Here is a 26,834-nt window from a genome sequence, read left to right as displayed (position 1 = left end):
AGCGAGGGTTTAATTAAGGTTCCTCCCCTGAGAACTTTGTGGGTCCTCTTGCCAGCAGAAGCCATGTGATAGCCATTTGTGAGTGTCTTATGGCCTTTTAATTGGCTTGATTCGATTTGATTTATCCAGAGATATTTGAAGCATTCATTCCTCCGTGGACTCGATTAGATTTCAACCGAGAATGTAGCATTATGTGGCTGTGGAGGGTTGCTATGTGGTGAAGAGACTCTTCGGGCTGAATATGCTTAGAATCACAAAGCTGTGTCGACATATTTTTCATCCAAATAGAGCAGTTTCCTCAAATATGGCAATACAAAGTGTGATGTATGGCTTCGTGCAGTACACCTTTCCAGTAACCGCCACAAGAGCCTGTCTCGGGCGTATTTTTTTTGCACTGCGTGTGCAGACTTTCAATGCAGCCTTAATGCGTAACGTATTACGTACAATTTGGATAATACATCACGCTTATTCTCTGTGAATACAGCCGTGATGTATGCTGCACATACAGTAGTTTGTATGAAGTGTCTCTGCGGCGTCCGGGCCTGCGCACAGCGTGTCTTTTCGCTGAGCTGCCTGGTGATCTCGGCCCTTTTGAGAGCCTGCCCAGCCTCTTTCTTCTTTGAACTGAACACGGCCCAAAACCTGCGAGGCCGGCGCCAGAGAAAACAGAACATGAAAATATTTCACCGTGGCTCCGCAGCACGCCGGAGAGGAGGGAGACGGGCGCATTTTTCATCAGAGATGCTTGTTGGGGGAAAAAAACGGAGGATGGAGCACAGGTGAAAGGGTTTTGGAAGGAGCGTTATGGACCAGGGGTGTCAAAGAGAGATGATGATGATGATGATGATGATGTTGAGGGTAGGTTGACAGTGCGGAGCTGGCTGTTGTCTTTTCTCTCCACAGGCTCTGTGAGGGAGAAGGATAAACTGGAACAGGGAGCTCAGCTGGAAGGAACAGAAAAGAAATTACAAGCAAATAGACTACTCTTAAATTTGATCTTATGTGATCCACTGTTACCTTAGCAACCGTCTAGCAACACCCTATCACTCACCTGGGGTACCATAGCAACCACCTAGAATACAACTGCAACTACCTACCAACATCAGGAATACCTCGAATACCATTGCACCTACCTAGCAACACCCTGGCAACCACTTGGGATACTCTAGCAACCACCTAGCAACACCCTGGTAACTATTTGGGATACCATAGCAACCACTTAGTAACACCCTAACATCCATCTGGGATACCATAGCAATCACCTAGCAACACCTTGGCAACTACTTAGGATACTACAGCAACCACTTAGTAACACCCTGACATCGTTCTGGGATACCATAGCAACCACCTACCAAAATCCTCGCAACCACCTGGCTAAACATAGCAACCACCTAGCAGCACCCTGGTAACCACTTGGGATACCATAGCAACCACTTAGTAACACCCTAACCTCCATCTGGGATACTATAGCAACCACCTACCAGCATCCTAGCAATCACCTGGAATACCATAGCAACTACCAGTTTACCTCTTCTCTTAGAATGGAAATGCAATAATTAAACATATTTTTATGCCGTCTTTGCGTGAGACACAACTGATAGTCTGCTAGGGCAATTGAGAAGCATGCTGGCAGTGTGAGGCCGCTTGGTCAGGCTTGGCTGACGTTATAGTGCCCCTTGCTGTAATGCTCAGATTGCAGCTCGTGCTTGCGTCGCGTTTTTCAACGCAACTACACATGAAACCCCGTCTGCGTAGCTCGAAGCGTCTGCGTCCTTGCCTGAGGTATGTTTCGGGCCTTAGACACTCCAGTGCATGAATGGATCATGACCGAATCGTAAGACAAGCCCGAGATGGTTAATTTGTAGTCTTGAGACTGGAAAGATTGGATACCACCCCTATTTTACTTCATAGAACTTTTTGTGAAAGTGCCAAATTCAGCAAACCACTGTGAAATCAGCAATTCAGCGCCATCCTATACACAAAGGCTGGGCCTGCTGGTTCCGGTGCTATTACAAAAATGCATTCAGCCCTGCGCATAATTAGCGTTTATTACATGAACACTTATCATAAGCATTCAAATTCTGCCTTGTGCTGCAGAGCCGAAAGCCCATTTGCAGACATCCAGGCTTGATTAAAGTGCTATTAACTTCTGCTGAATCAGCACTGCCGCACTGACGCCAGTACCAGGGAGAACCATGCTAATACTGAACCTGCTCTAGTGTTTTATAGTCTTATACAAAATGGTGAAGTGCCTTAATACAAATACAAGTCTGAGGGAAAAATGCATACATATCCTCCATAAATCTTTCAGGAAAGTAAACAGTTTTACAGTTGACCAGATTATGCCAAACTTAGCAATATTTAAGACAGTGCTACCCTCACCCAACATTACCCAATAAAGACCAACATTCCAGTGTTAATCCCTTTCACATATGCAGACTCGCCAAGGAACGTTAGAGCAGTTCGGTTGGGACAGTAATACGAATGAGACACAGCAAGAAGTTCTTTATGGAGAATAAATGACTTAGCATAAGTTTTCACAGCTTGGTTGGTTATAAACATAATTTCACTAGACCAAAGCCACAGCTTCAGCTGTGTCACGTGTTAAAACCAAACTGTGATGAAAACAACTAGATAATACGTTCTTCACACAAACCAATCAAAGAAACTGTTGCACTTGGTGCATCTATGTGTGATTGCTGACGACTTGGCTAAGAAATGCTAACTTGCTAGAATAGGCTAGCAGTGCTCTGGGTTCTGTATGTGAGACATGCTAAGGGCTGTAAGAATGAAAAGAATAGTCAAAAATGGATCTCTTAAAAATGATCCATTGACACATACATGTAATTATCTGCTCACAAAACGTGTATTTTATGGGCTAATTTTTTTTTTGTTATGAGAACTGTCTCTCCAGAAAATTGTCCAACAGGAAAAAAGGGAAATTTTGCTGAACATTTGTTACTTTTCTCTGAAGTTACTCTGATAAACAAGTCCAAATGTGAAACTCGAACACTTTTGGTTGGTAACATGCGTCTTCGGAGCTGCATGCGACTCTTTTACTGTCCTGTTACGGCTCCACTGCAGAATTAGATTTGAAGGTAAAAATAAAATAACCCTCCTTTACAGTAAAATAAAGCTCTGCTGATCATTCAACACAGTTTTTAACAGTAAATTTTCTTAAACGCTGGAGTTAATGTAGAACTGCTGATTCACCCTTTAACCCTGAAGATCAGCACAGACTGCTGATCACTATAGCAACACAGATAACAGTCTCGCCTAGCGAGTAAGATTTAAGACGAACATTGATCATTTGGAGACGAATGGACTTATTTTCGTTTATAACTCCAGCTGGTTTCCTGATACCTTTAATCTGCAACGAGAAACTGACGAACACTAAAAAGTCGCAAAACTGAAGTCGCTCCTCATTCGTCAGCTACTCGTTCAAATTTCCCGGTTCCACCTTAAATGGTGCAGCAGTTACATTCTGGTGCCTCAGGCACCATTTAAGGTGGAACCGGCAAATTCAAACAAGAAGCTGCTGAATGAGCAGCTGACTTCAGCCTCGTATGAAAAATCAAGCACTGAGAGACGTTTTCCTGCTGGAGATGAGAGAAACGTGGCTATAGCTGAGCTAAAGCTTAAAGCAGAACAAAGTAAGTCTGTGTTTTCGTTTATATTATAACAGTTTGTTTCAATCAACAACTAGCGCTACTACTTTGACCAAGTTGATCGCTGAAGGAACGGCCCTTCATATAGCAGCACTGAATATCCAAAAACCCCAATAAAACCAGCGTCTTAAGCTTGAACCTTTGAACGTTTCCCCCATGGCTATAAACAAACACGTTAAAGAGAGACAGCATGATACTCGTTCAGTCTGGAGGCTGCATTTTTATCTTTACTTTTGTGGTTTTACTGTGTGTGGGCGATGAGGAGTTAGCCAGCTTGCTAACTGCACTGTTAGCTTCTTGGCTGTTTGCAGCTGCAAAGTCACTCCACTGCTGCTGGTTATGGCAGTATCAACAAGTTTTTGCTGCAGATCAGTGTGCAGCAATAAGCTGTGGTGAATTTACAAATATCTGATATAATTATGCTCTCTTCAGGAATTTTAACTGTTTATAGTAGATGAGTTGGCTAGCTTGTTACCTGCTATGTTAGCTCCTTGGCTAACCACAGCTGCACACAAGTCACTCCATTGCCACAAATAACACCAGTTATTTACTATCTTGCTACAAACTACTGTACTCTCGCGAGTATGTAATTACATTCACTTCCGTGTTTTTACTCTTTATGGTTAGCAAGTCTTTTTAATCACTTTCGTCAATCAGTCTTGGCCATTTTACGAGGCCATTCCTACCGCTGATTTCTAGTGATTTCGCTTAGTGACCAGAGTGCTAGCATTGGTAATAATGAATGGATTTAGGCCAGTAAGAATCAACTGTAGGCCTGTCGAATGGTGATAGCCCCAAATTTATACCAAGTAAATTGAATAAAGATTCAAGTAGAAGTAAAGGTAGCTAACAAAACCCAACTTCAGTAGAAAAGTTTCAGATTCAAGAAGTGCAGTGGAACCTCTTAGTACATCCAGCACGGGGACTAAAGTTTGAAAGGCTCTATTCTTCAAAGTGAGAGGTGAGAGCAACAACAAAGCTGTTCAGTTGCAGAACAGAATGAAATTAACACTAAACATGAATTAGAAGCTACTATCAACTTTCAGTCATCATTGCCCATCTTTGAGTGTTTAAGTTAGCCAGGACTTTATTGGCCATCATGGCCATAATAAGTAATGCCCGGAGTTTGAAGTTTGTCCTTGGTAAAGGAGGGTAGGGTGGGCCTTCGTCACGCCACAGCAGCAGCTTCCTGTGCCTATTGCGTTGCTATTTATGTCTGTGATTGGTCTGTATCAGCAGTCTGCAGTTCCTCCAAGGCTGTGTTTTCTCCCTGTAAAACCCCGGCGAGGAGACGACTGCCCCCCCTCTTTAATTGGCTCCCTGTCTGCTCTGAAATACTGCGCGAGAAAAGCAGCCTTATCGACGGCACTTTCTGGCAGGCCCGCTCAGTCGAGCATGAGCGCTTGGCCTGTTTGCGCACGGATAAAGAGAGAGATGCAACAAATTTTTTAACGCGAGATTTCAATATCGACCGGCCAGATAAAGCTAATAAAAAGCCGGAATTACCAGCACCGTTCTGGGGCGCCTGACTGCTTGAGTCAGCAGCGCACACTTTTGCTCTTTCTCTCACTCTCTTTTTTTGGCTGCTTCGCTCTTTGTCACTTTCTGCCTCTGACTGCCTCGCATACTGTATGTCATTTTCTGAATCACTTCACTTCATATTCCTTTCACTTTCGTATTGAAAAGGCACACATCTTTTCGGGAAGAACGGCACCCACTTTCCTCAGAAGACCTCGTCTAAACCAGCGGATCCCAAACTTAGTCCTGAACTATGCTTATCCTGCACATTTTACTGTTCTCCTACATCGAACACACCATATTCAACTCTTCAGCTCATTAACAAGCCCCTCCTAAGTGGAACTGGGTGTGCTAAAGACAGTTCCACTAAAATTCCTCTGTTATTAAGTCGTTAAGATGTAAACAAAGTCATTCAGAGTAATTTGATGTGAAATACTGTTCTGGAGTTCACAGTGGTAGTGATAGGAACCAGACATCAAAAGAGTTCTATACCTTTAAAAGTTACCTCACAGAAAGCTATTAGCTTATTAATGTGTTATTAACGTTGTTTTACAGTAGTTTTGACTTAAGCCTTTGGTCTAAAATATATTTTTAAAAAACACGCAGGCTGTTCTATGGCCTAATAGTCCCCAAAGAACCCTTTTTTTCTGAATTTAACAGTATTTTACCATTATTAACATTACAAATCAAAACTCTTTTGACTCATGTAGGTTTACTGATCGTTAGTAAACAAAATAGCTACATTTGCATTCTAGACATCATGACCCCAGGTTCCTATCACTGCCACCATAAAGAAATGTGGGCCATTAAGTTTCTCTACAATGTACTGTTTCACATTACTACTCTGAACTCACACAGTTTCCAGAACGCTCTCTGCCATTAGCAGTGTTCTAGAATATTCTTTTCATTCACACTGTTCTAGATCACCCCTCCCATTCACACTGTTCTACAATGTTCTCCCTGTTCACTTTGTTAAATACTAAACTGGTCTCCCCCTTTCACACTGTCCTAAAATGCTTCCTCCCATTCTAACAGTTCTAGAATATTTTCCTCCTTTCACACTGTTCTAGACTGCCCCCCCATTGTTTACCCTGTTCTAGAATGTCCCTTCCCATTCGCTTTGTTGTAGAAAGTTGTACTCTTTTCACACGGTTCTAGAATGTTATCTTCCATTCAAACTCTTCTAGATCACCTATACCCATTCGCACTATTCTACAGCGTTCTCCCCACTCACATTGTTCTAATCTGTTCTCCCCCTTTCACGCTGTTCTAGAATGCTTCCTCCCATTTTGGCGGTTCTAGAATATTTTCACACTTTCACAGTCCTTGCTTCTTATTCACGTTTCTAGAATATTTTCCCCATTCACACTGTTCTAGAATACTGTCCTCCGTTCACACTTTAAAATTTCCCCCATTGACACTGTGTCCCCAGTGACGCTGTTCTAGATTGCGCCCCCATTAATGCTGTTCAGGAATGATATCCACCATTGAAAGTGTTCTAGACTGCACCCAACCATTCACACTGTTTTGGAACATTCTACCCCATTCACACTGTTCTAGAATGTTCTCCCATTTACACTGTTCTAGAATATTCTACCCCAGTCGCACTGTTCTGGAATGTTCTCCCATTTACACAGCATCATTTGGTTTATCAGTAATCCTCACTGCTGTTCTTTGTGCAAAGACTAGGAGTCACACAAAGCTATCTAGATACTTAACATCTAGAAAAGCGTAGAAAATGTGCTGTTTTTCTAGAGCGTGACTGATGAACAGAAAGGGTTGAAGCGTCTGTACCCACTGGAGACAGCGTGGATGGCAGAGTCGTATGCTGGTGAAACGGAACAGGCTTGTTATGTGAGAGTAAATCTTTAGGCAGGGCAGCTAATGACGCCTTCCATAATGCTCCGTTTCCACCTCATTTCCTTTTCTTTTGTCTCTATTACAGAAACATCTGCCCCGGCCATATGCCCCGAATATGACCGCGTTATATAGTATATGTGATATCATCTGTATGGAAATGGATGGTTGCTGTGAAATCTGCTGATTATCTGCTGTTCTTCGCCTGTTCCCCGTGTTGGCTGTGTGCCGTGAGCATGAGCGTCTGCTTCTGATGCTCTCTTGTGCTGGCCATATGCTGTGTATATAGACAATGTAAGGCTGCACAATAAATCATATATTTATCGTTATAAACACAAAATTAAAGGTTACAGTCACAGAAAGGATCAAATTGCCTTACATGCACAGATACTGAGGTAGTTTGGGAGAACGTAGCACTGGGCTTGAACCTTGTTTTCCTGCATGGAGGAAAAGTAACTTATCCATTTGGCTAAACAGCCAGTTACATGTGTATGTGAAGCATTAATGTCCACTGTTACATCAATCTTGCATCACCATAAGGAGCTTTTTGAGGAATTAATTATATGTGTAGTCAATTTTGTAGTCTTTAAGGAAAAAGCTGTTTAAGGAGTGTTTTTTAGTGTTTTAGCAAAAATTCTGATGTATTTCATTATAATATGGTTTTGCACAATAGAGACTGGTGCAGTTGTATTTTGTATTGTCGTGCTATGAGAAGTTAGTTAGAGAAGAAAGAGGTTCTTTGTAGTGCATCCAGTCAGAGGTGCACTGTTTTAATTTTCTTCACCATGTCCATCTTGTGCAGACCTAGTATAATGGATATAGTGGTCCATATACAGTATCTGTCTCAGATACTTGTCTCACATGTGTTGCTATACTGAGTGCGTGTAGCTTATAGGAGTGTAAGTTCACAATAATTCAGTTCAATAGGCTCTTTTCACAAGAAACAGAAGTGCATAAACACAAGAAATGGAAGTGCGTTCCAGTATTGCCTTACATCCAGTTATTAACCTCAAAAACACAGACATTCGTATCACTTCAGCTCACCACAGAAAGTGTCTCTGCTAAATTAGCCATGTTAGCTGGAGATGTCGAAACAGCCCGCTGACAATAAACTAGTTGGCAAAAAGCTAAACACGCACACATGCTGACGGGGGGCGCGCTGGGCCGTCATGGTCCGTATCGCCACTGTAGACATTTTCCACAATGACTGACTCCAGTAAACGAACATCTGCTACCTGCTGAGCACTCACTCTCTCAGAGACCCACAGCTTTTGAGGGAGAAAATTAAAACTGTTCCTCTGAAAGTGGCTGCAGCCGCAACTTTAAAGCACAAACTGCACACTAACATTAGTGAGCAGTGGTGAAATGCTGACACACAGGTTCTTTTACTCCGTATGACAAAGTTTATTCCTTTATTAATTGCACAAACTCATTTTTCCTCTCCTCATCGTCAGCTGACAAACCACTGAAACTGAGATAAGTTTGTTTTTGCTTCAAACTCGAACACTTGAGTGAGCTGTACACGCTCTACTCATCGCTGTTTTTGTTATTGCCTTAGTGGAAGCAGCGTTACCCTGCAGCGACTACTTCCAGCAGAAAAATGCGGAAATGTGAAAAGGGCCTATCAAAACAACTTAAATTTCACCATGATTCGATTGGATTATTTTGGGACGATTTAGAATTATTTTTCAAATAAATACACAAATGTGTCTGGAGAAACTACGGTATTTACATGATAGTGGAATATAGACTATATATAGAATTTAGACAATATATAATTACACCTATTTTCAAAATGAACTGTTTTATTGGATTGTTAATTTCGTTATGACCAAAAAATGAGACCATACTGGACCATATTGGATAGTAGTATAATTGATAATATTATAATCAATACTAACACTCCATATGAAGTGTAGTTGAAACTCCACCTTCAAGTCAATGCATCATGATTTTTATGCCCCTAGTAGTTTACCATCATATTTTGGTCTAGATTAGGTTGGAATGTGAACTTCATCAAACTTTCCACTTCATTCAATACCAAAATTCGGTACTTAAGTATTCAGTCTTATCAGCTTGTTTTGAGCCAGTAAACATGCTTGTTTTAAATCTAGACTGCTGACTGGCTGTCTGAATTATATTCCGTATGCATGTTATTAACATCGGCATTTGTTAATTGGTCTACAATCCACTGCGATCAGTAGATACACCCAAAGTTTTGGTAGTCACCAAAACTGTCCCCATCAGATAAACAGGACTAAAAGCTTTGAGAGAGAGGAGAAAATCTCCACTCTTATTTCAGATCTGAAAATTTCTACCGGTGTTTCTCTCCACCCTTCCACTGTGAGAAGACGGCTCAGCACTATGGGTCTGAAAGCATGTGTAGCTGTTAAGAAGAACCTCACTGAGAAAAGAGAATCGACAAAAAAGAAGAAAACTTGCAAATCAGACTAAGAAGCTACTGCTGTTCTCAGAACAATAAACTGACCACCCCACTGTCCAGACCTCAGCATCACAGAATGTGTTTGGATTACTTGGATCGTAGGGAGCAGAAAATGCAACTGACTTCTAAGACTGAACTTTGGGGGTGTGGAAAAGTGTCCCTGCAGATTTCTTTGAAAGAATGAAAGCAAGTCTCCTGAAAAGAATGGAGGCTGTAATTAAGGCAGAGAGTGGACACAATAAATACTGAAAAGCTCGATATTATATTTAGTCATCAAGGCTTCTGTGTAATTTTCTGCTAAATATGTTTTGAGCTTTTTTCCTGATGCTTCCTAAACTTGTACAGGCTGTTTTGACTGGAAATTAAATAAACGAAGGCTGGTCTCTGACTTTTGCACAGTACTGTAATTGTGTAGTGACATATGTATGATACTTATAGGACATGTATATTGCCTACGTCCTAACATGGGTATAAAAGCTAACCTGTGTGTGTGTGTATGTGCGAGAGAGAGCGAGAGATATTGAACAGAGCTCTTGTTGTACTTGCCACAGACTGTGAACCCCTCCTGATGTGGGGGTGGGGGGGGGAGAGAGAAACAAGAGAGAACTATTTACAGAGTGTGGAAAAGACAGCAAAGCCCCCAGCTCTGAGTGGGGGGTAACAGAGCAAAGTCTACTGCAATAAAACCTTCACTATGCAGCGCAGTAGGAGAGGACGAGAATGATGTAATTCATGATGTAATCGCTTCTTCCGTGGCTGGGAGGGTTCCGCTATGTGTGGGTGGAGGTGTGAGGGTTGCGTAGCTTCATCAGCCCAAGCTTCATCAGTCATTTCTGAGCGTAAGGTACTCTGACCGTCCCTCCCGGTTCTACAGGGGTGCAGTTAGCTCTGTGGTAGAGAACTCTTAGTATATAGGATGGCTCTGGTAGTGTAGGATGAAGACGGTCATTAGCATACGCAGTGGGCATGCATCAGTGTGTTGTGTTGCATTTAGAATCTTCTATGTTTATCATACTGGATGTTTTTTGATGCCCAGTTTCCCCACAATATGGTCATTGCCCATTTCAACGGCCAGCTAATTTTCCCCCCATTCTTCTGAATCACTGCATCTTTTCAAATCACTGCTAATGCAGTGTCACTGGACAACTCATAATTCTGACTAACTCGTAATTCTGTTACGTCATACTGGCTAACATCACACTGAGCGATTGGGATCCTGCCCAACCTTGAGAGAGCAAGGCCAATTATGCGGTCTTGGACTTCCTCAGATGGTTGTGGTATCACTGATGAACTCGGTGGGCCCAGTCCCAAATCTTATTTTTACCTATATCCCTTGTTTTTCAATGACATCTTGCCCCTTGGAACTGAGTTAGAAAGGGCAGTGGTTGAAATCTTCCCCTACACAATGGAACCCACAAATAAAAAAGAGCATTACTTCATTAACAGCTACTAGCTCTGCTCTGTAGATGACCCTGCCAGTCTGCAGTGACAGCAGAGGAGGGTAAAGTTCAGCTCCTCACTGCTGGGCTTTAGTTAAATATAGGGAATAGTATGTCTTCACAGAAGGGGGGGGGCATTTATTTATTATCACCCCTAATTCTTCAGTGATATGAAGGTGAAGTCAGCTAATCATTAGCTTTTCGTTTGAAATTTCCTATTCCACCTTAAATGGAAATTTAGTTAGCTAGCTACAAAGACATCAGCAAACTACTAGCGATTTTTATGCTTGTTATGAATAAAACAACCATAATACACTGAAACGACATTAAACTAAGATAATACAGTGATTATTGTAATTTTTAATAGAGAAAATTCTTTGGTCTCTTGTTCTCCATCTTGCCGGTTTTTCTTTTTTTCTCATGACTCTCTGTTTGGAGTCTCTGAAAAACCTCAGTTTGGAGGGTCATGTAGCCCCAACACTTCACCCCTACCCCTCTATCTCAACAAGAAATCAGGACACCCCACCCCTAGACAAGAACACACAAAACGGACGGGGTAAAGGCTAAGTGGTAGGTTCAAGGGCTGAAATGGGATTGGGCCTAAGTCTCCTGACGATGGGGCCAACGGCAAGATGGCTGCATCAGTCGAGAGGCCCAGTGTTTGTTATGATTGGAAAATGATGAAAACCTAAATATAGCACTGCATAAATACATAAAACAAAAAAATACGGAGTGTTAACAGCTCAGTAGGGCTTGGTTTGCACAGGCAAAGCTACGTTCTTTTTCACTGGCCTGCATAATGTGAACTGTGCTGATTTATTACAGTGATTTTGTTCTGGAACCCAGCCTGCTGAATTGTCATCTGTTACACTAAGCATACAAATATTGCATACTGATATTTGCCTTTGGAATGAAGCAGCTGGACACTCTTATCCCATTAAGGTAGCCTCTGAGGTCAGCATTAGTGGGGAAACTCCTTTGGGCTTTGTACGCCCTTCATACTGCTGCGTACTGTTCATGCAGTCCAGGCTTAATCACTCCCAGTCCTACTCAATGAGTCAGTGTTCTAGACAGGACCCCCATGTGTGGAGTACCACGAAGTAGTCATTGAGAAACTAGTTTGATCTCGTTTGTGTGAGTGAGTAAGAGAGGGAGACTGAGAGAGAGAGAGATATGGGGTTTTCTGGATATTGGGTTTCTCCAGGAGTCTGGCTTGCAGCCTGTAATTACAGCAGTGAGGTACAGGACCAGGGCTGTCATCTTTCAACTACAAAGCCTGCCTAGCGGCCAGAGTGGCCAAAACAGAGACACAAACGCACATACATACACTCGCTTGTCCTCTCTCACTCTTGCCCGCTGCAACAAACAAAGCCTTATTCAGTCAATCCGGCAAGTAACTTTCATTGTCTCAGTTAAAGTTTGGTTGTTTTTGTAGTATCACGTTTCATGCCACAATCAAAACCACCTACTGAGAAACAAATAAGCTCAGACTCTTCCTGTTTATGGGTGCGTGTACAAAGAAATGTCAACAAGGGGGGAGAAGGAGTTGAACAGTACAGCGGTCCTATGCACCGACACGGGAGACATTTTCCCCAGTCAGCCAACGCTGAAGGGGACATAGGGCAACCCTGTCGTGAATTAAATTGAATTTACAGCATATAACAGACATGCTTATCCGTAGTGGCCAGAGAGTTAGGAGTCTTGCCCAAGGACTGTTATAGGCAGCCCAAATGCTCAATATTTGGTTGTTGCTCAAAAGGTGTGGCCAAGAGCGATGAAGCTTGTGGAACCCAAACAGACCCACTAGCTCCTTTTCCAAGGCGAGGCTTAGATAATTGGGCCTTCTCGAAATGGATCATGAACAATGGCAGGGGTCATTTAAGACACTTATTATATGTGCCAACCAAGAGAGCGCTGTGCATACATGTATCCTCCGTTGACACTTATATTCTATTGAAGTATCTACTTAATACTTCTTAGTATGTATTCTTGCTTGTTTGCACGTGGACACAATGAGCATTACCTGACCTCTCACTTTTTTCCATCTGTTACAGCCAGCTGTTTACCCCAGTGCCAGAATGGCGGCATGTGCCTCCGACCGCAGATGTGTGTTTGCAAGCCTGGCTCTAAGGGCAAATCCTGTGAGCAGACCACCCTGCCCCCTTCCTCTCACCCATCCGGACCTGTGAATGGTCACACTGGCGGTCACGCCAACGGACACACCAACGGTCACACCGGTGGACATACAAATGGGCATAACATAGTGCCCCAGCGGCCTATTCCACAGCAAGTCCACCCACAAAGTCCAGTTCAGGGCCCCTTGCCACTGCCCGGCGGCAACATGGCACACATGACCCTGACCATGAAGGCCTCTCCAAATGGCCCCATCCCCTTCCAGCAACAGTAAGTACTTACGAGTCACGCTGTTGTTTCAAACACAAGCCTCCTGCAGAGCCGCTGCACTGCACACTTTAGTGTTTTTCTCTGAAGTGCATGATAATTGGTGGATGAGTTGAACCAGGTGTGTTAAAGCAGAGATAGATTTCAGATGATCAATTGCTGTGAGTCTCACAACTTTGCCAATACAAATCATTTAATATTTTTTATTATGCACTAAACCGTGCAGGGCTCTGACCCACCAGGATTGACGTTTAACCCCGGTAACATGCCAAAAAAAAGATAGCTGCTTGTTTTAACCTGCTGCCGGAGGAGTTACGCCACATGCATGTCCCCATTGGCGGTATCAAATTCAGTGTGTTAAACTGGAGTGTTCTGCGTTTCTATCACTGAATAAAAGATGCACGAGGCTCCTGATCTTGTTGATGCATTGTGAGCTCATTGTGAGGGAAGTTTGGATTGATAAGCACTTATTATTGAGTTGTTTAATTAAGCTAACAATAAAGCACAACCGATGTCAGATGTATATCCCTATTTGGGCATTGCGTGACACAAACCGAATAAAAATACGAATGTTCTGCTTTTGTAAATCACGTTTCTCACATATCTAAATAAACAAAACAGCAGCACCGAGAAATCACTTGGAAAAGCAGATTGAACAGCAGAGATGTGTCGGGTTTAAGGGGTTAACAGTAGCACCATGATAATGTTTTGGAAAATGTCAAAAGATCTTAAAGGAACTGTTTTAGAGAACTTTTTTTGTGAAATTCATGTTTATAAAATAAGACACACGCTCAACCAGATGTGCTAAAAACACCACGTCCAGACTATTTTTGAACCCAGTCCTGTGGAAGCCTGTAGGAGGAAACTTTTATACCATATTTGACTGCAAAAGCGTTCACAGCTTGCTTTTGAGGCTTGAATGCTGTAATTGGTGTATTGTTTGAATATGGATGCTTTTATGACATGAACAGTTGTATTGTTGCTGATGTTAAGTCTGTGCTTTTTCGGTTAAACATCTCTTCTATCTCAGCAGGGCCCATAACTCAAATAGCCCGTAGTGTAATAATTTCGAGTCAGCCTAACTAAACACGTTGAGTAACTCTGTGAGAGCGCATGGTTTCCGTCATTTTGTCAGGTGTGTTTTCAAGGTGTGAGATTCTTCCCCACTATTTTTCTTTACCCTGTCATTGTGTGTTGGTTTGAGTGATGCAGCTGGACATTGGTGCGCAGATCTGGTCGGCATCAAAGCAGCTTTTAGTGATCTTCGCCAGCTCCATGCTTCCTTTGTAATAAGACATGCACTGACTTCTCTGCCAAGGTCTGTCTGAGAGAAATACATACTGGAGAGGTTTGACGAACTTGGAGGCACCAGCTGGCAACTCCTGTTCCCCTGACCAGCTGATGTCTGAAGTCAGGCGAATGTTATTCATCATTATTTGTTTATCCTGAAGTCATCTTTATTAGCATCTGTCATGGTCACTAGTGACATGCCAGGTCTTTAATGACCGGAGTTTTGAGTTGGACTCCCGCTGCTGACTTGGGGTTTATTTTCACTGCCACTGCACGAACTGGAAACTTTGCCATCGCATTGGACATTGGTGAATATGTTTGCCCCCGTCAGACCAGCCTCCCACTCAGATTCTCACTTTTCTCTCTTTGCTGTTGTCGAGAGGAAAACGTTATATGTCCATTATTGATGTTTTTCAGTTTTTGACATAATTTGAAAATACCTGTTGCCTAGAGCTGGGCGATATGGCCAAAAATGTTATCACGCTAAACAAAATTTATATTGTTCGATATCGATACATATCGCGATAAATGTCAAATCATTATTTCTTTCAAGTTTGAAGGCTGATTTTTGCTCCTGGGTGGTTAATTGCTATTTTAAACTATCCTTTATGGTCAGAACACGACAAACACTCACCAAACAGTGGAGCATCTCATAAATCTGTCATGGGAGAGTGGGAGAAAGTGTCTGGTGAGCTGTTTTTACCAGCTGGAAAAGCACGGCTATTTTGTAATAGTCATGATTTAAGAAAGAAAACAGATTATTGTTAGCTGGAGCCGAGCGCTCGGCTACCCCGCTACACATGACATCACAGTATTCAGACACCAGCTAGACGACTGGATATTCAGTTGTAGTAGTTTAAGTGGTGAACCGCAAAATATCAACACCAGACAAACAGTCCTCCTTTTAGGTACGTTTAAACTGAAAGCGGTGCTTTTGTGTCGTGTTTGATCTACAGTATCATTAATTCGCCGTGTCGTGCAGTGACGAAGCGCTGCTTTAAGTTAGCCAGCTGCTAAAAACAGCTAGCCTGGAAAGCTAGCGCTCTCCCGCTCTCCAATGCCTCACAGCTTCCTCAGTTTACTTTTGTTTACATCAGGGCTGTAATTTACATGAACACACTTCTTTCTTTCACTTTCATTGCTTGGGAATGCACTCATACTTAAATATGACTGTCCGAGCTCTGTAACAGCGCTGTAGTTGTGAGGATTGTGATTTAACGCTGCTAAAGCTGGTTAGGATGTACAGAAAGAGGTGAGTTCACTGTAGGACAGTACAGTTACACCACTGACCTCGTCACTCACACTCGGTCACAGGAGAACAGATCGCTGGTCGCTCCACTCAAACAGGGAATGTATAACTCCACGTTTCAGCCGTTGCTAAAGACTCATCTTACTTGTGGCCCCCTCCCTCTCTAATCATGTAGAAAAACTCGGAAGTGCGCCCTCTCCTGGCGACAGCAGAGTAGTGTCGCTTTCCTTGCAGTAGAAAACGCCACCAAGGCTTTCGCTGAACGTGGGAGTGTGAGAGTGGTGTATTATATTGAACATTTATCGAACATGTCGTATCGCTCTATCGAGGAAAAGTTATATCGCGATAATTATCATTATCGTTTTATCGCCCAGCTCTACTGTTGCCCTTTACATTGTTTGTGAATTTCATGATGAATGGACTAAAAGAAATGACCTACAATCACGTGGAAAAATGTCTGGTTCCATTGACTTACATTAAAAGTAAAGTATGTTTTTCCCTCTCCTGTAAAGTTACCATTTTGGTGCCAAAGAAAATGGAGCCTATGATGCGCAACCTCATCGCTCCGATGCAGGGCCATCCCAGCTTGTTCGAAGCTCCATATACAGAGGAGCACATTGCACGTTGTTTCGTTCAGATTGCTTCGTCCTAGAGAGAGTTATTACAGAATATTCAGGGCCTCTTTCGAGTGAATCTCCCTGTATAAAAGTTTTTCATGACCTTCATTAGAAAGCTCATAATATCTCTTCATCCTTCTCCATTTTCATATTCTTGTGGGTTAATTCTTGCGAGGAGCTTTGGTTTCTTCCCAGAAATGTAAGCCCATTCTTTGCATTCTTAGTACTGAAAATGAATTCAAACTGGTTCCAAGAAAAGGGAGCCTGGCATAGCAGCATTATAGATGAATGATATTTAAAACGTTAACGAACGTGCATCATGTGCAGTGTGTGACGCGTGTCCTCTGTGAGAGCTGGCTGGGTGTTGTGCGAAGTAATTGCTACCAGATCTGCTTCCTCGAAAACTACTCTCACTTTTCCACAAGGTTTGTTTTGTGGAGGGAGGAGGTGGGCTTTTCGTCCTTGTTCTTCGCCATTCCTTAGATTGTGAAAGATAAAAAAAAATTATTATTTTCACATTGTCCAATGTTCAGCACATGCAGCTAACAGGAGAAAGAAACTGCATTTATGATGAGATGACACTGAGATATTTGTCTTTTTAGCATAAATACAATGGACACGCTTTGGGCCTCATGCACCAATATCTTGACAAGTTTGTTCTTAAACATGTTCTTGATAAAGGTCCTAAGAAAAAGTCTACGTCTGGTTCGTGACGTGTTTCTTAAACCACAGAATTGTTCACACCTTTGTACTCTCGAGTGTAAGTAGATTCTGTTCTTACCTAAGAACAAATTCCAAATAAGAAAACACTGGTGAATGATGGAAATGCTGTGAAAACTGCGTGAATGTGTTTTTAAGAAGAGATTTCGGTAACACTCTCTATGAATGTCACCTTTGTAAGCATCTATAAACACATTCATAACGTGTCATAATGCATTCATAAGGCATTATAAACATGGATATAAATATTTACAAAAATACATTACATGTTATAGCCATGCTTATTATGCATTATGAATTGTTAACATAATACATTATAAGTACTGATCATAACAAATTATAAGAGCTCATAAGTCGTATTTGTCCGCTCTAAGTAAAGTGAAGCGTACTGTACTAAAGCCTCCTCCAGTGTTCAGAGTGAGGCTTCATGTTGAAGTATTTACTGAAGGATTTGATAAAACACTAAAACATTCACAGTAAAGCACATTACAGGCTTCAAATGTCAGAGTTTAAACTAGAGCTGCCATCAGTGTTTTACCCAATGTGGGAAAGGTAATGTACACCACCGTTAGCTTGGTATTTGTCTTTACTTTACACTCTCCAAGCTGGGACTGACTTCTTCGGCAGTGACAGCATAAAATGTTATTAACACTACTTATAATGCATTATATTAACAATTCATAATGTATAATAAACATGACTATAAAGTGTAATTCATTTTTATAAATGTTTTAATCATGTTTATAATGCCGTATGAAGGCATTATAACATGTTATGAATGTGTTTATAGATGCTTACAAACATGACATTCATAGAAAGTGTTACCGAAATTTCTTCTTAAGAACGGTTGGTAAGTAAGGCCCATTGTTACTGTGCAATAAAATACTACAGATAAAATTACAAAATGATGCAAGACAATACAAACAATAAAAAACGAATACCCTTCAAACTCTTTTCTAGATTTACCTTTCATGTACCACTGTGTATATCACTGTTGTTGGAAGAAAACCTTGTATCTCCAAAATGGTAACTTTACAGGAGACGGATAAAACATACACTACTTTTAATGTAAGTCAGTGGAACCAGAATTTTTTCCATTTTCAAATTATGTCAAAAACTGAAAAACACCAAAAATGGAGATACAAGGTTTTCTTCTGACAACAGCGATATAATAAATTGTGTTGACTCCTTGTTTTGTTGATCATCATTAACCCCTTGTTTAAACCAGATAACCTCTGAAAACAAATGCTTCTCACCAGTGTTAACTGATGTCTATCTGACCTGCTTTGAATGGCACTTTATGCGTCTGCCTGAGTCGTAGAAAGCAAGTCGTGTGACCCTTTGACCTCATCAAAGGCACAAACTAGACCCATGGGAGAGTCAAAGGTGATGTCATCAAGGCTTTCCATGTGACGATGAAGCATCAATGTCCCAGCTACCAGGAGTTTGGTTAACCTTTGCCCCCCTGGCCTTTGATTTTGAGAAGGAGTAGACTGGAAAGACATGTGGCCAGTTGAAGCCAGAAGCAGCTTTGCTGGCTGCATGTGGCTAAAGGAATCATCAAGTAGTTCAAAGATGGTCCTCATCAAACCAAGTTTTGTATTCTCAGGTAAAATGTATGTTGATCTTTCTTAAGATCTGTTCTACTAAAACTGGTGTAAGTTAATTTATGGTAATTGTAGAGTCTCTACAGGGCCTATCCTGGGAAAAGTACAGTGACATGAGTTAGGTTTCCCAAATGTTCCCCAAAGGTTCCCAAGCAGATGCTCTAAATTTGCTAGTATCATTCAGAATCTGCAGAGAGAAAGGAAATACATTTACATTTACGGCATTTGGGAGACGTTCTTATCCAGAGCGACTAGTAGGCAACGGTAGTGTTGGGAGTCTTGCCCAGGGACTCTTCTCCGCAACCATAAAACATGGACAATTGGGACTTCTGGTCACAGATGGGCTGTAGAACCCTCTGGAGTTTTGACACAATTGGCGTAAATTTTGTGGCTTTTTATGGTGTTTATTTGTGTTTTGAAAACTGTCACCAATATTCTCCACCTGAAGGGTTTGTATTTTTTTATTATTGTAAGGACGGCGTTAATATCACAAAACTAATACCCCACACACTTACAGGGCCCTAACGCACCAGGTCGTTGATTATCTGTGGATGTCCTTCACTTACAGTTCGTCTGTTTGACTGGCTTGTGGTGTGTCTCGCAGCAGTTGGACCTTGTCAGCACCTGTTTGGTGATAGAGCAGTTTAAATTGCCATTGAGTTCTGACCATGTTAGAGAGTTTCTGATTGAATCAGTGTAGCAGAAGAGAAGTGGAGGTGAACAAATTAGGCAGGGTAAATTGTATTTGTGCAATACTGCATCTTTCCCCATTTGTTTAGTACAAACAAAGCCAGAGTGGCTAATCAGGGTAGTTGGCAGAATGCCCAAAGGGGCGGTAATGTTTTGGGCCAGTTTCTGTGAGCTGACGTATATAAACACAAGAACACTTCGGCAAACTTTAAACGTGGTGGTAAAAAAGTGGTACAGCCCTGGTTTGCTGATGGTCATAGACTTCAGAAGTCGTGTGTCATTCTGTAGCGGTGAACTACACCATTTCCCATGAATGTCACTGGATCCTTTGAGGTCATATATGCTACATCTATGTGACAGACAAGCTAAAAGTGACCTGATGTCTCATGAAAGTAAGTCTACTGTACTTCAAACAATATTGTATAACGGCACCAGCTACTCGGACTGTAGGCTCCTACTGCCAAAGCAACTTAACTACTGCACTTGATAAAGCTTGCCTATTTTTGTGGGGTATTTTGGTGAGCTTGCCTTCTGTCAGGTCAAAGCAATAGGACTCTTTGTCTATCGACTTTATAATTTAGAGGATCCAGTGACATTTGGGGTAAAACCTACAGCAAAATATATCAGGTTTGGACTTTTTTGCGTACCACAAGATGCAACAATTCCTGATATGGGCATGATGCTAACTACAGTATGATGACATCTTCAGAGGCCTGTTGGTTAGCTAATGAGTCTCACAGAGTGGGTAGTGGTGGAGACTGTTACCACACTCTGGCCAGGAGAGTTATTTACCCAGATGCAGAATGTACATGCCTGTTGGCCACCAGCTGTAGTCTTTGTGGCATGTTCAAGTGCCATTTTTTACAGAAGACATGATGCATTGGAAGGTAATCATCAGTTGGTCTTGGTTGGTGCCAGTTCTTTATCATTTTAGTGGGGTTGGTAACAGGTTAAGGGGGCCAGCTAGCAAATATTATGTCCCAGAGACATTGCCACCAACATTAGCATAATCAGAGGTATTACAACATTTTGTAATATTAAACACAACACACAATCTCATAGATAACATTTCATTTTCTAACGGTAGTTACTATAACAACTAATAGCATATCACAGATCGGAAAATTGACATAAGAAGCCAACAGGTTAGTTAACAGGAGTTCTACCTTTTACAGCAATAGAAATAGATGTTTAGAGAAAGTTGTTGAAGATTGCAATGTTCATTTTGCTTTTTTTGATTGAACTTTATTTTCTACCACGGTTTACTACTTTTTTGCTAGTTAAGCAACTGGTAGAACCTAGCACAGCCTGGCTAAGCTCTCTCCACCAGGAGAAACAGTGAAGCAAGCTAATGCTGCATGATAAAAATCGAACCCTGTTTCTAAAAAAGTTGAAAAAATAAACAGGATCCAGAAATGCTGCCACCTTCTCTGGGCCCAAGCTCATTTAAGATGGACTGAGGCGAAGTGGAGAAGTGTCCTGTGGTTCAACAAACCAAAATTTGAAATTCTGTTTGTAAATCATGGACACTGTGTCCTCCGGGCTAAAGACCGCTCAGCTTGTTATAAGTGTACAGTTTAGTTAATGCTGAACGATATATACAGGTTTTGGCAACATAAGCTGCCATCCAGACGACGTCTTTTTCAGGGAAGGCCTTGTTTATTTTAGCAAGACAATGCCATATTATGCACATATTACAACAGTACGACTCTGTTTTAAAAGAGTCCGGGTGCTAAACTGGCCTGCCTGCAGTCCAGACCTATCACTCGTTGAAAACTTGATGCATTCTGAAACGAAAAATATGACAAAGGAAACCCTGAACTGCACCTGAAATCCTACATTATGCAAGAATGGGAAAACATTACACTTTCAGAACTACAGCAGCGTCTCCTCAGTTCCCAAACGCTTATATAGTGTTGTTAAAAGAAGAGGTGATGCAGAACAATGGCAAACATAACCCTGTCCAACTTTTCTGAAACACGTTGCTTGCATCAAATTCATTTTGGGCATCTATTTTTCAAAAAACAGTAAAATGTCTCCGTTTCAACATTTGACATGTTGACTTTGTACAATTTTTGAATTACATGGGTTCACGTGATTTGCATGTCATTGCATTCTATTTTTATTTACATTATGCCCGGCGTTCCAACTTTTTTGGAAACAGGGTTGTAGCATCTTTACATGAATAAGCAGTAAAACTTTTTTAAATGATGAACAGTGGCATACAGCAGTGTAAATGTTGCCATGGTGATATGATGTAGCGTAACGGCCTTGATCTTACATTTTGTAATATTTTTATTACTCTTGGAGATTTTTTTTAACTGTCGAAAATTTAGGGGTCTCTGTCTGGCTTTCAAGTGGGGTGGCCTTGGCCCTTCCAGGCCCCCCTGTTGTTACACCCCTGGTTCTTTGACATTGGCTTGGTTTATCAAGGGAACTTTTCTTCCTTGCAGAGATGAATGAAGTCATTTTGTGCACTCGGTCCTGAGCAGACACCTGTTCTGTATCCAAAGCACTTAGTCCCACTGGCGAGGCGGAAGCTAGTATATTAGCCACCATCAGAGGTCATAGACACAAATCAAACTTTACAGTCTGAGGCTGCTGCAGTAGAGAGGCAGCCATGTGTTGTCCTTACACATAGTTATACGCGACATTTTATGTTGTTCTACTCTTATTACAGTCTTCAGACTAGACACAGAGGTATGACATTTACTAGACCACACTCCTCCCCCACAAAACCCCCAAAATATGAGTTAATAGGCTTATTTAGGAAGAAGCTGAATGATTTGCTAGAGTGACTGTAAATGGCAGGTCTGTTCCTCCACCTCGTGAGTCATCACTGATGGTTTTGTATTATTTATTCAGCGAAGCTGAAGCTCTGTGTCATTGCGCAGGCAGCAGATGAGGGCAATGGCGGCGCACATGAACTCTCTCACACTTTGGAATACCTTACACATCATTATGAATATGTAGTGTGAAAGTTTTGTGGAGTGTTCGCTGAGAATCCCAGGTGCATATATTCACATCGCAGCCATTAAATGCCATTTTCTCACTCCATTTGACAGCGCAGCTGCTTTTACTTTGACTGCAAATACACGGCGGGAACTGACGTCTGAATTACTCCCATAATGTGCCAAAATATTTGCTCAGGCTGCACAAATTCCACGGATATTTTCATTAGTTTTGATTTTGCACCTTTGATGTGGAGTTTATCTACGCGAATTTGGGTTCAGGATGAGTTTTTCAGAGTTTACAGAAAAATAAATATGCCTCCGAATGTACATAGAAAGCAGTGTAATGTAGAAAGGACCTCACAGAAGGCCCTGTTAGGGGTCCCAAGCACTGTGTTTAGGCCACAGCCAAAGGGAGTTGTGGGGATTCATGTCTGCATGTGTGTCCAGAAAACCTAATCCAGACGCAGAAACGCTACCGGTCGTGAGGCCAAGACAAGCCCCAGGGTGCTTTCGGAGGGAAATTACGCGCCTTTTCTGTTCTTACTCCAGTTTCAGAAAGAGCAAGAGAGACCAGGTGCTCACACAGCTCCAGATACAGGTGTATGAACAGTTCTACTTTTTATATGCTTGCATTGGCATCATTACTTAGAAGTTAGTAATTATTACTGAAAATCTGAAAACCTTTTTTATATATATATATATATATATATATATAAAAAAAATAGTAACTTTACAGGAGTAGGAAAAAAACATTTCCACGTCATTTTGTTCCATTTCTTTTGGTCCATTCATCATGTAATTGACACACAACGTTAAGGGCAGCAGGCATTTTCAAATTATGTCAAAAACTGAAACGGGGAGAAAAAAGTTTGTGTTATTTTATGAAATTATGAAACTGTAATACTACATCTTTTTTTTACGTCACCTAAAGCTGAATTCCAGAGCATAAAGCATGTACGGATGGCTTTGGTTCTCCCACCTAGTAGTCTGAACTTCACGCAAGTCACTTTAGTTTGCATCATTTAAACCTGCTCTTCATACTAAAAACGACTCTTTTATGAACATTAAGCTGCCTGTTGTAAAGTATACCCAACGTATTAATAAACAGCTGTCTTTAAATGTGAAGCGCCTCATGGACCTGGCTTTTAACTCACTCGCTCATATTTGGCAGGCTGAAGGTTCTGCACAATGGGGGAGCTGTTAGCCCTACAGGTGGTGCTTCGCATCATTGATTCTGTGTCCTTGTTTCCTATTTAATTTAAAAAAGGAGGCGTGAAGGTCAAACATAGTCAGAAAAGAACAAGGGAAGGTGTCTTTTGATGAATGGTATGTTTAAAAGACCTTTCTGACCATGCCAGCGCACATCTGTGAATCCATTATTTAGCCGTGATTAGATTTGTCTCTCTCCAGGCCTGTTGGGACAAGTCACCCACATATGAACTGAATTACTGGCAAATTAGAATAACTATGAGTTATGAAGCTGGTTACGGTCAAACATATTGTTCTGGTTCTCTTTTTATTGGTTCTCCCAAGACAAATTCAGGCCTCTTGTGAAGACTTGCAGCGACAAGCCTTCATGCTTTGATGTCATGTTTTCACCTGCTGACCACTTTAATGTGAGGGAATCGTCGGCTTTCGTCGAAATTTGACTTCTTTGAGGTCGTGAAGATTTTAACAGTTGATATGTCAGCGTTCTTAGACTACCATACTTATTTTAAAATCGGTGTCTGATGAGAGTCTGTGTGTGTGTGTGTGTGTGTGTGTGTGTGTGTGTGTGTGTGTGTTCCGTCTCATATCCTCTCAATACACACCTGGGTCTCCAACCATCCATCACTCAGTGGAAGCTGGAGTTCATAGCCTTGCTGCACTCTGTTTTCATATCAGCATGCTCTTTGAAGTGCCAGCCAGATCTAGGTAACACCCATATAATTACGCACCCCTCCTCCCCCACCCTCTGTTTGCTGTCTTGCAACCTGCAGATGGGAATGGGGGGGGGTTTGCTCTGGTTCTGGCCAAGAGGAGCAAGTGACGCTAGTGGGGGGTGCCGGCAATTGTTTTATTATACAGGAGGAGAAAAGTTTTCTTTAGGGGGGTTGGGAGGGAGTAATTTTCTAGATTGATTCTTTTCAGTTCCAGCTAGAAGTGGGTGGCAAGCACAGTAGTTGAAGAGGCAGGTTGAGGGATGGTCTTGATGCTATGCTTGAAGTTTCTGGTGAAAGAATTACTGTAGATTTTTCTTATTTCTTACTATTTCTTACAGTTTTCTATATTGTATTAATAATAATAAATAAATTACTTTATTTATTGAACATTGGTGTACTTTGACCATATTGTATTGTGTCACTGTTCTAACGAAGCAGTAAGCCACGAGAGGCCAAGTTATTTTACCACAGTTAAGGTGTGTTTTTGGTCACTTCACTATCCAGTGTGCCCTACAGGAGGATGGGCTCCCCTTTTTATGTTTGTCATGGTCTTGAGCCCTTTTTGAGCACGAAGCTGCAATGTTTGTACATTTACGTCTACATTTAATGGCATTTGGCAGACGCTCTTATCCAGAGCGACTTACAATTTGTGCATTTTTACACAGGTCTGGAACGGTAGTGTTAGGAGTCTTGCCCGAGGACTCTTACTGATATAGTGTAGGGTGCTTGACCAGGTGGGTTAGGGTTTGGGCAGAGGTGTTACCCACTACACTATTCCAACCACTGTAGTTGCAACAAGTCATCTATAATACGCTGGACTTGAAGCTTCCACAGTAACAGTAGTCATGTGTGATTCGACATCACAGTAATGTAATAACAAAACCAAGTAATAGAAAATGGCACCACCAATCGTTTTCTTTGTTCTGTGACCAGAAGACAAGGCTATCAGCTAAATGGAGCTTGATTTGACCCTTTATTAATTATTTTAATTCCTTAATCCTCAAGTTCATGACAGACTACTAAAATCCACATTTTTGGTGATGGCCAAATTACAAGGAGAAGGAAATGTACCTCTAACATGGCAATTTTCTGTCTTGTAGGGCATCATATGATAAGTCGAACCCAACTAATTCTGGTGTGTATGCCTTTTAGCAGTGTGGTGTGATGTTATTGTTCAGAAATGTGGCGCCTGTCGCATAATGCTGACATAAACGTCCCTGCGATGATGTTTCAGTCTAGGCTATTTGGGGTAATTTGGGAAAATTACACAGATCCTTTATCCCGTGCGGATCGGCTAGTCAAATCACGCACAAATTACATTATTGGACCTCCTCTGTTAAAATGAATCCAGATCTAATACGGCTTTAGAGAGTTTTTCCTTTTGGGTCTTGGTTCCTCTTAGTGTTTCTTCCTCACACACTTTAGAGATTTTTCATCTACTGTCGCTTTTGGCGATGTTCATTACGTGAATGAGCTCACATTTCTGGAAAGCTGCTCTGGGAAAAGGTAGAAAACGTCGCACGAGAGAAGTTGAACTGAACTCTCTTTATTACCAGTGGTACAGAGATTTTATTTGTGCTTAATTATGGATACATGAGAGAAAATACCTGTGTGGCTGTGTAACATACGGCTCATGCACTGACCGTATGAACAGGTTGACTTCATGTTGACGTCTCCTGCTCAGCTCCATGCAGGGAGAATGCTACTTAAAAAAGTTTCTCTTGACGTTTCTCCTGCAAGAAATTTTCCAAAACCTGTGTGTTTGTCTTTCGCTGGAGCCCCTCAGTGTAGGTGGCTGGAAGCTCTGCTTCAGTTCACTGAGTTCATTAGAAGAGTGAGAGAGAGAGAGAGCGAGCGAGAGAGAAAGAGAAGGAGGTGTGTGTTTGGTGAGTGGATGGAGGGTGGGAGCTGTGGCTGAGTTTGCTGGAAGAGACAAAGAATAGAGTTCAGGGCAGGAGGCCGAAAAGTAGAGAGAGAGAAAGTAAAGAGTAACGCGGCGATTAGTTTATTGATTATTTTTTATGGACAGTTCCAATTCTGATTTCTTTATAGCCGAATCAGCCAATGGTTTTACAGCCAACATTGTCCTGATGGCTGGTTATTTTGTTCAATTTTAATTTGTCGGATTTTTTTCGGTAATAGGGCTGAGTTGCACCAGTTTTGCATATTTATACTTAAGTTGGTGCATAAAGTCTATACAAAGTCTTTTAATAACTCTAGCTAGTTTGAAACTAACTAAATTTGGTTGCTCCATCAATCCATAAGGTATGATTTAACATCTAACAACTAGTCTAACAACTAATTTATCTCATGGAAAATGTACACAGTATCCAATATAAAAGAGAACAGTGTGTACAGTTTGATGTTTTTAGCCAATGTCTGAATCAGGGATGTCATTTGTTACGAATTCTTTGACTGCTCACCGACTGTCCTGAGTCTGCGATTAATTGTTAACCAGCA

At 41.6% G+C, this 26,834-nt stretch overlaps 1 protein-coding gene across 2 annotated transcripts in view; it reads left to right on the top strand.

The window, feature by feature from the left end:
* Positions 1–26,834, top strand: part of ltbp1 (latent transforming growth factor beta binding protein 1) — a 229,208-nt gene that overhangs the window by 13,336 nt on the left and 189,038 nt on the right. For both annotated transcript variants that reach the window (XM_036592702.1, XM_036592701.1), the window contains exon 3: positions 12,980–13,328. In XM_036592702.1, the coding sequence (XP_036448595.1) occupies positions 12,980–13,328 (349 nt within the window). The remainder of the gene's footprint in view (positions 1–12,979; positions 13,329–26,834) is intronic.

This window comes from Colossoma macropomum, unplaced genomic scaffold (genome assembly GCF_904425465.1).
Source record: "Colossoma macropomum unplaced genomic scaffold, Colossoma_macropomum, whole genome shotgun sequence".
Taxonomy (NCBI): domain Eukaryota; kingdom Metazoa; phylum Chordata; class Actinopteri; order Characiformes; family Serrasalmidae; genus Colossoma; species Colossoma macropomum.
This window is presented reverse-complemented; position numbering and strand designations above follow the sequence as displayed.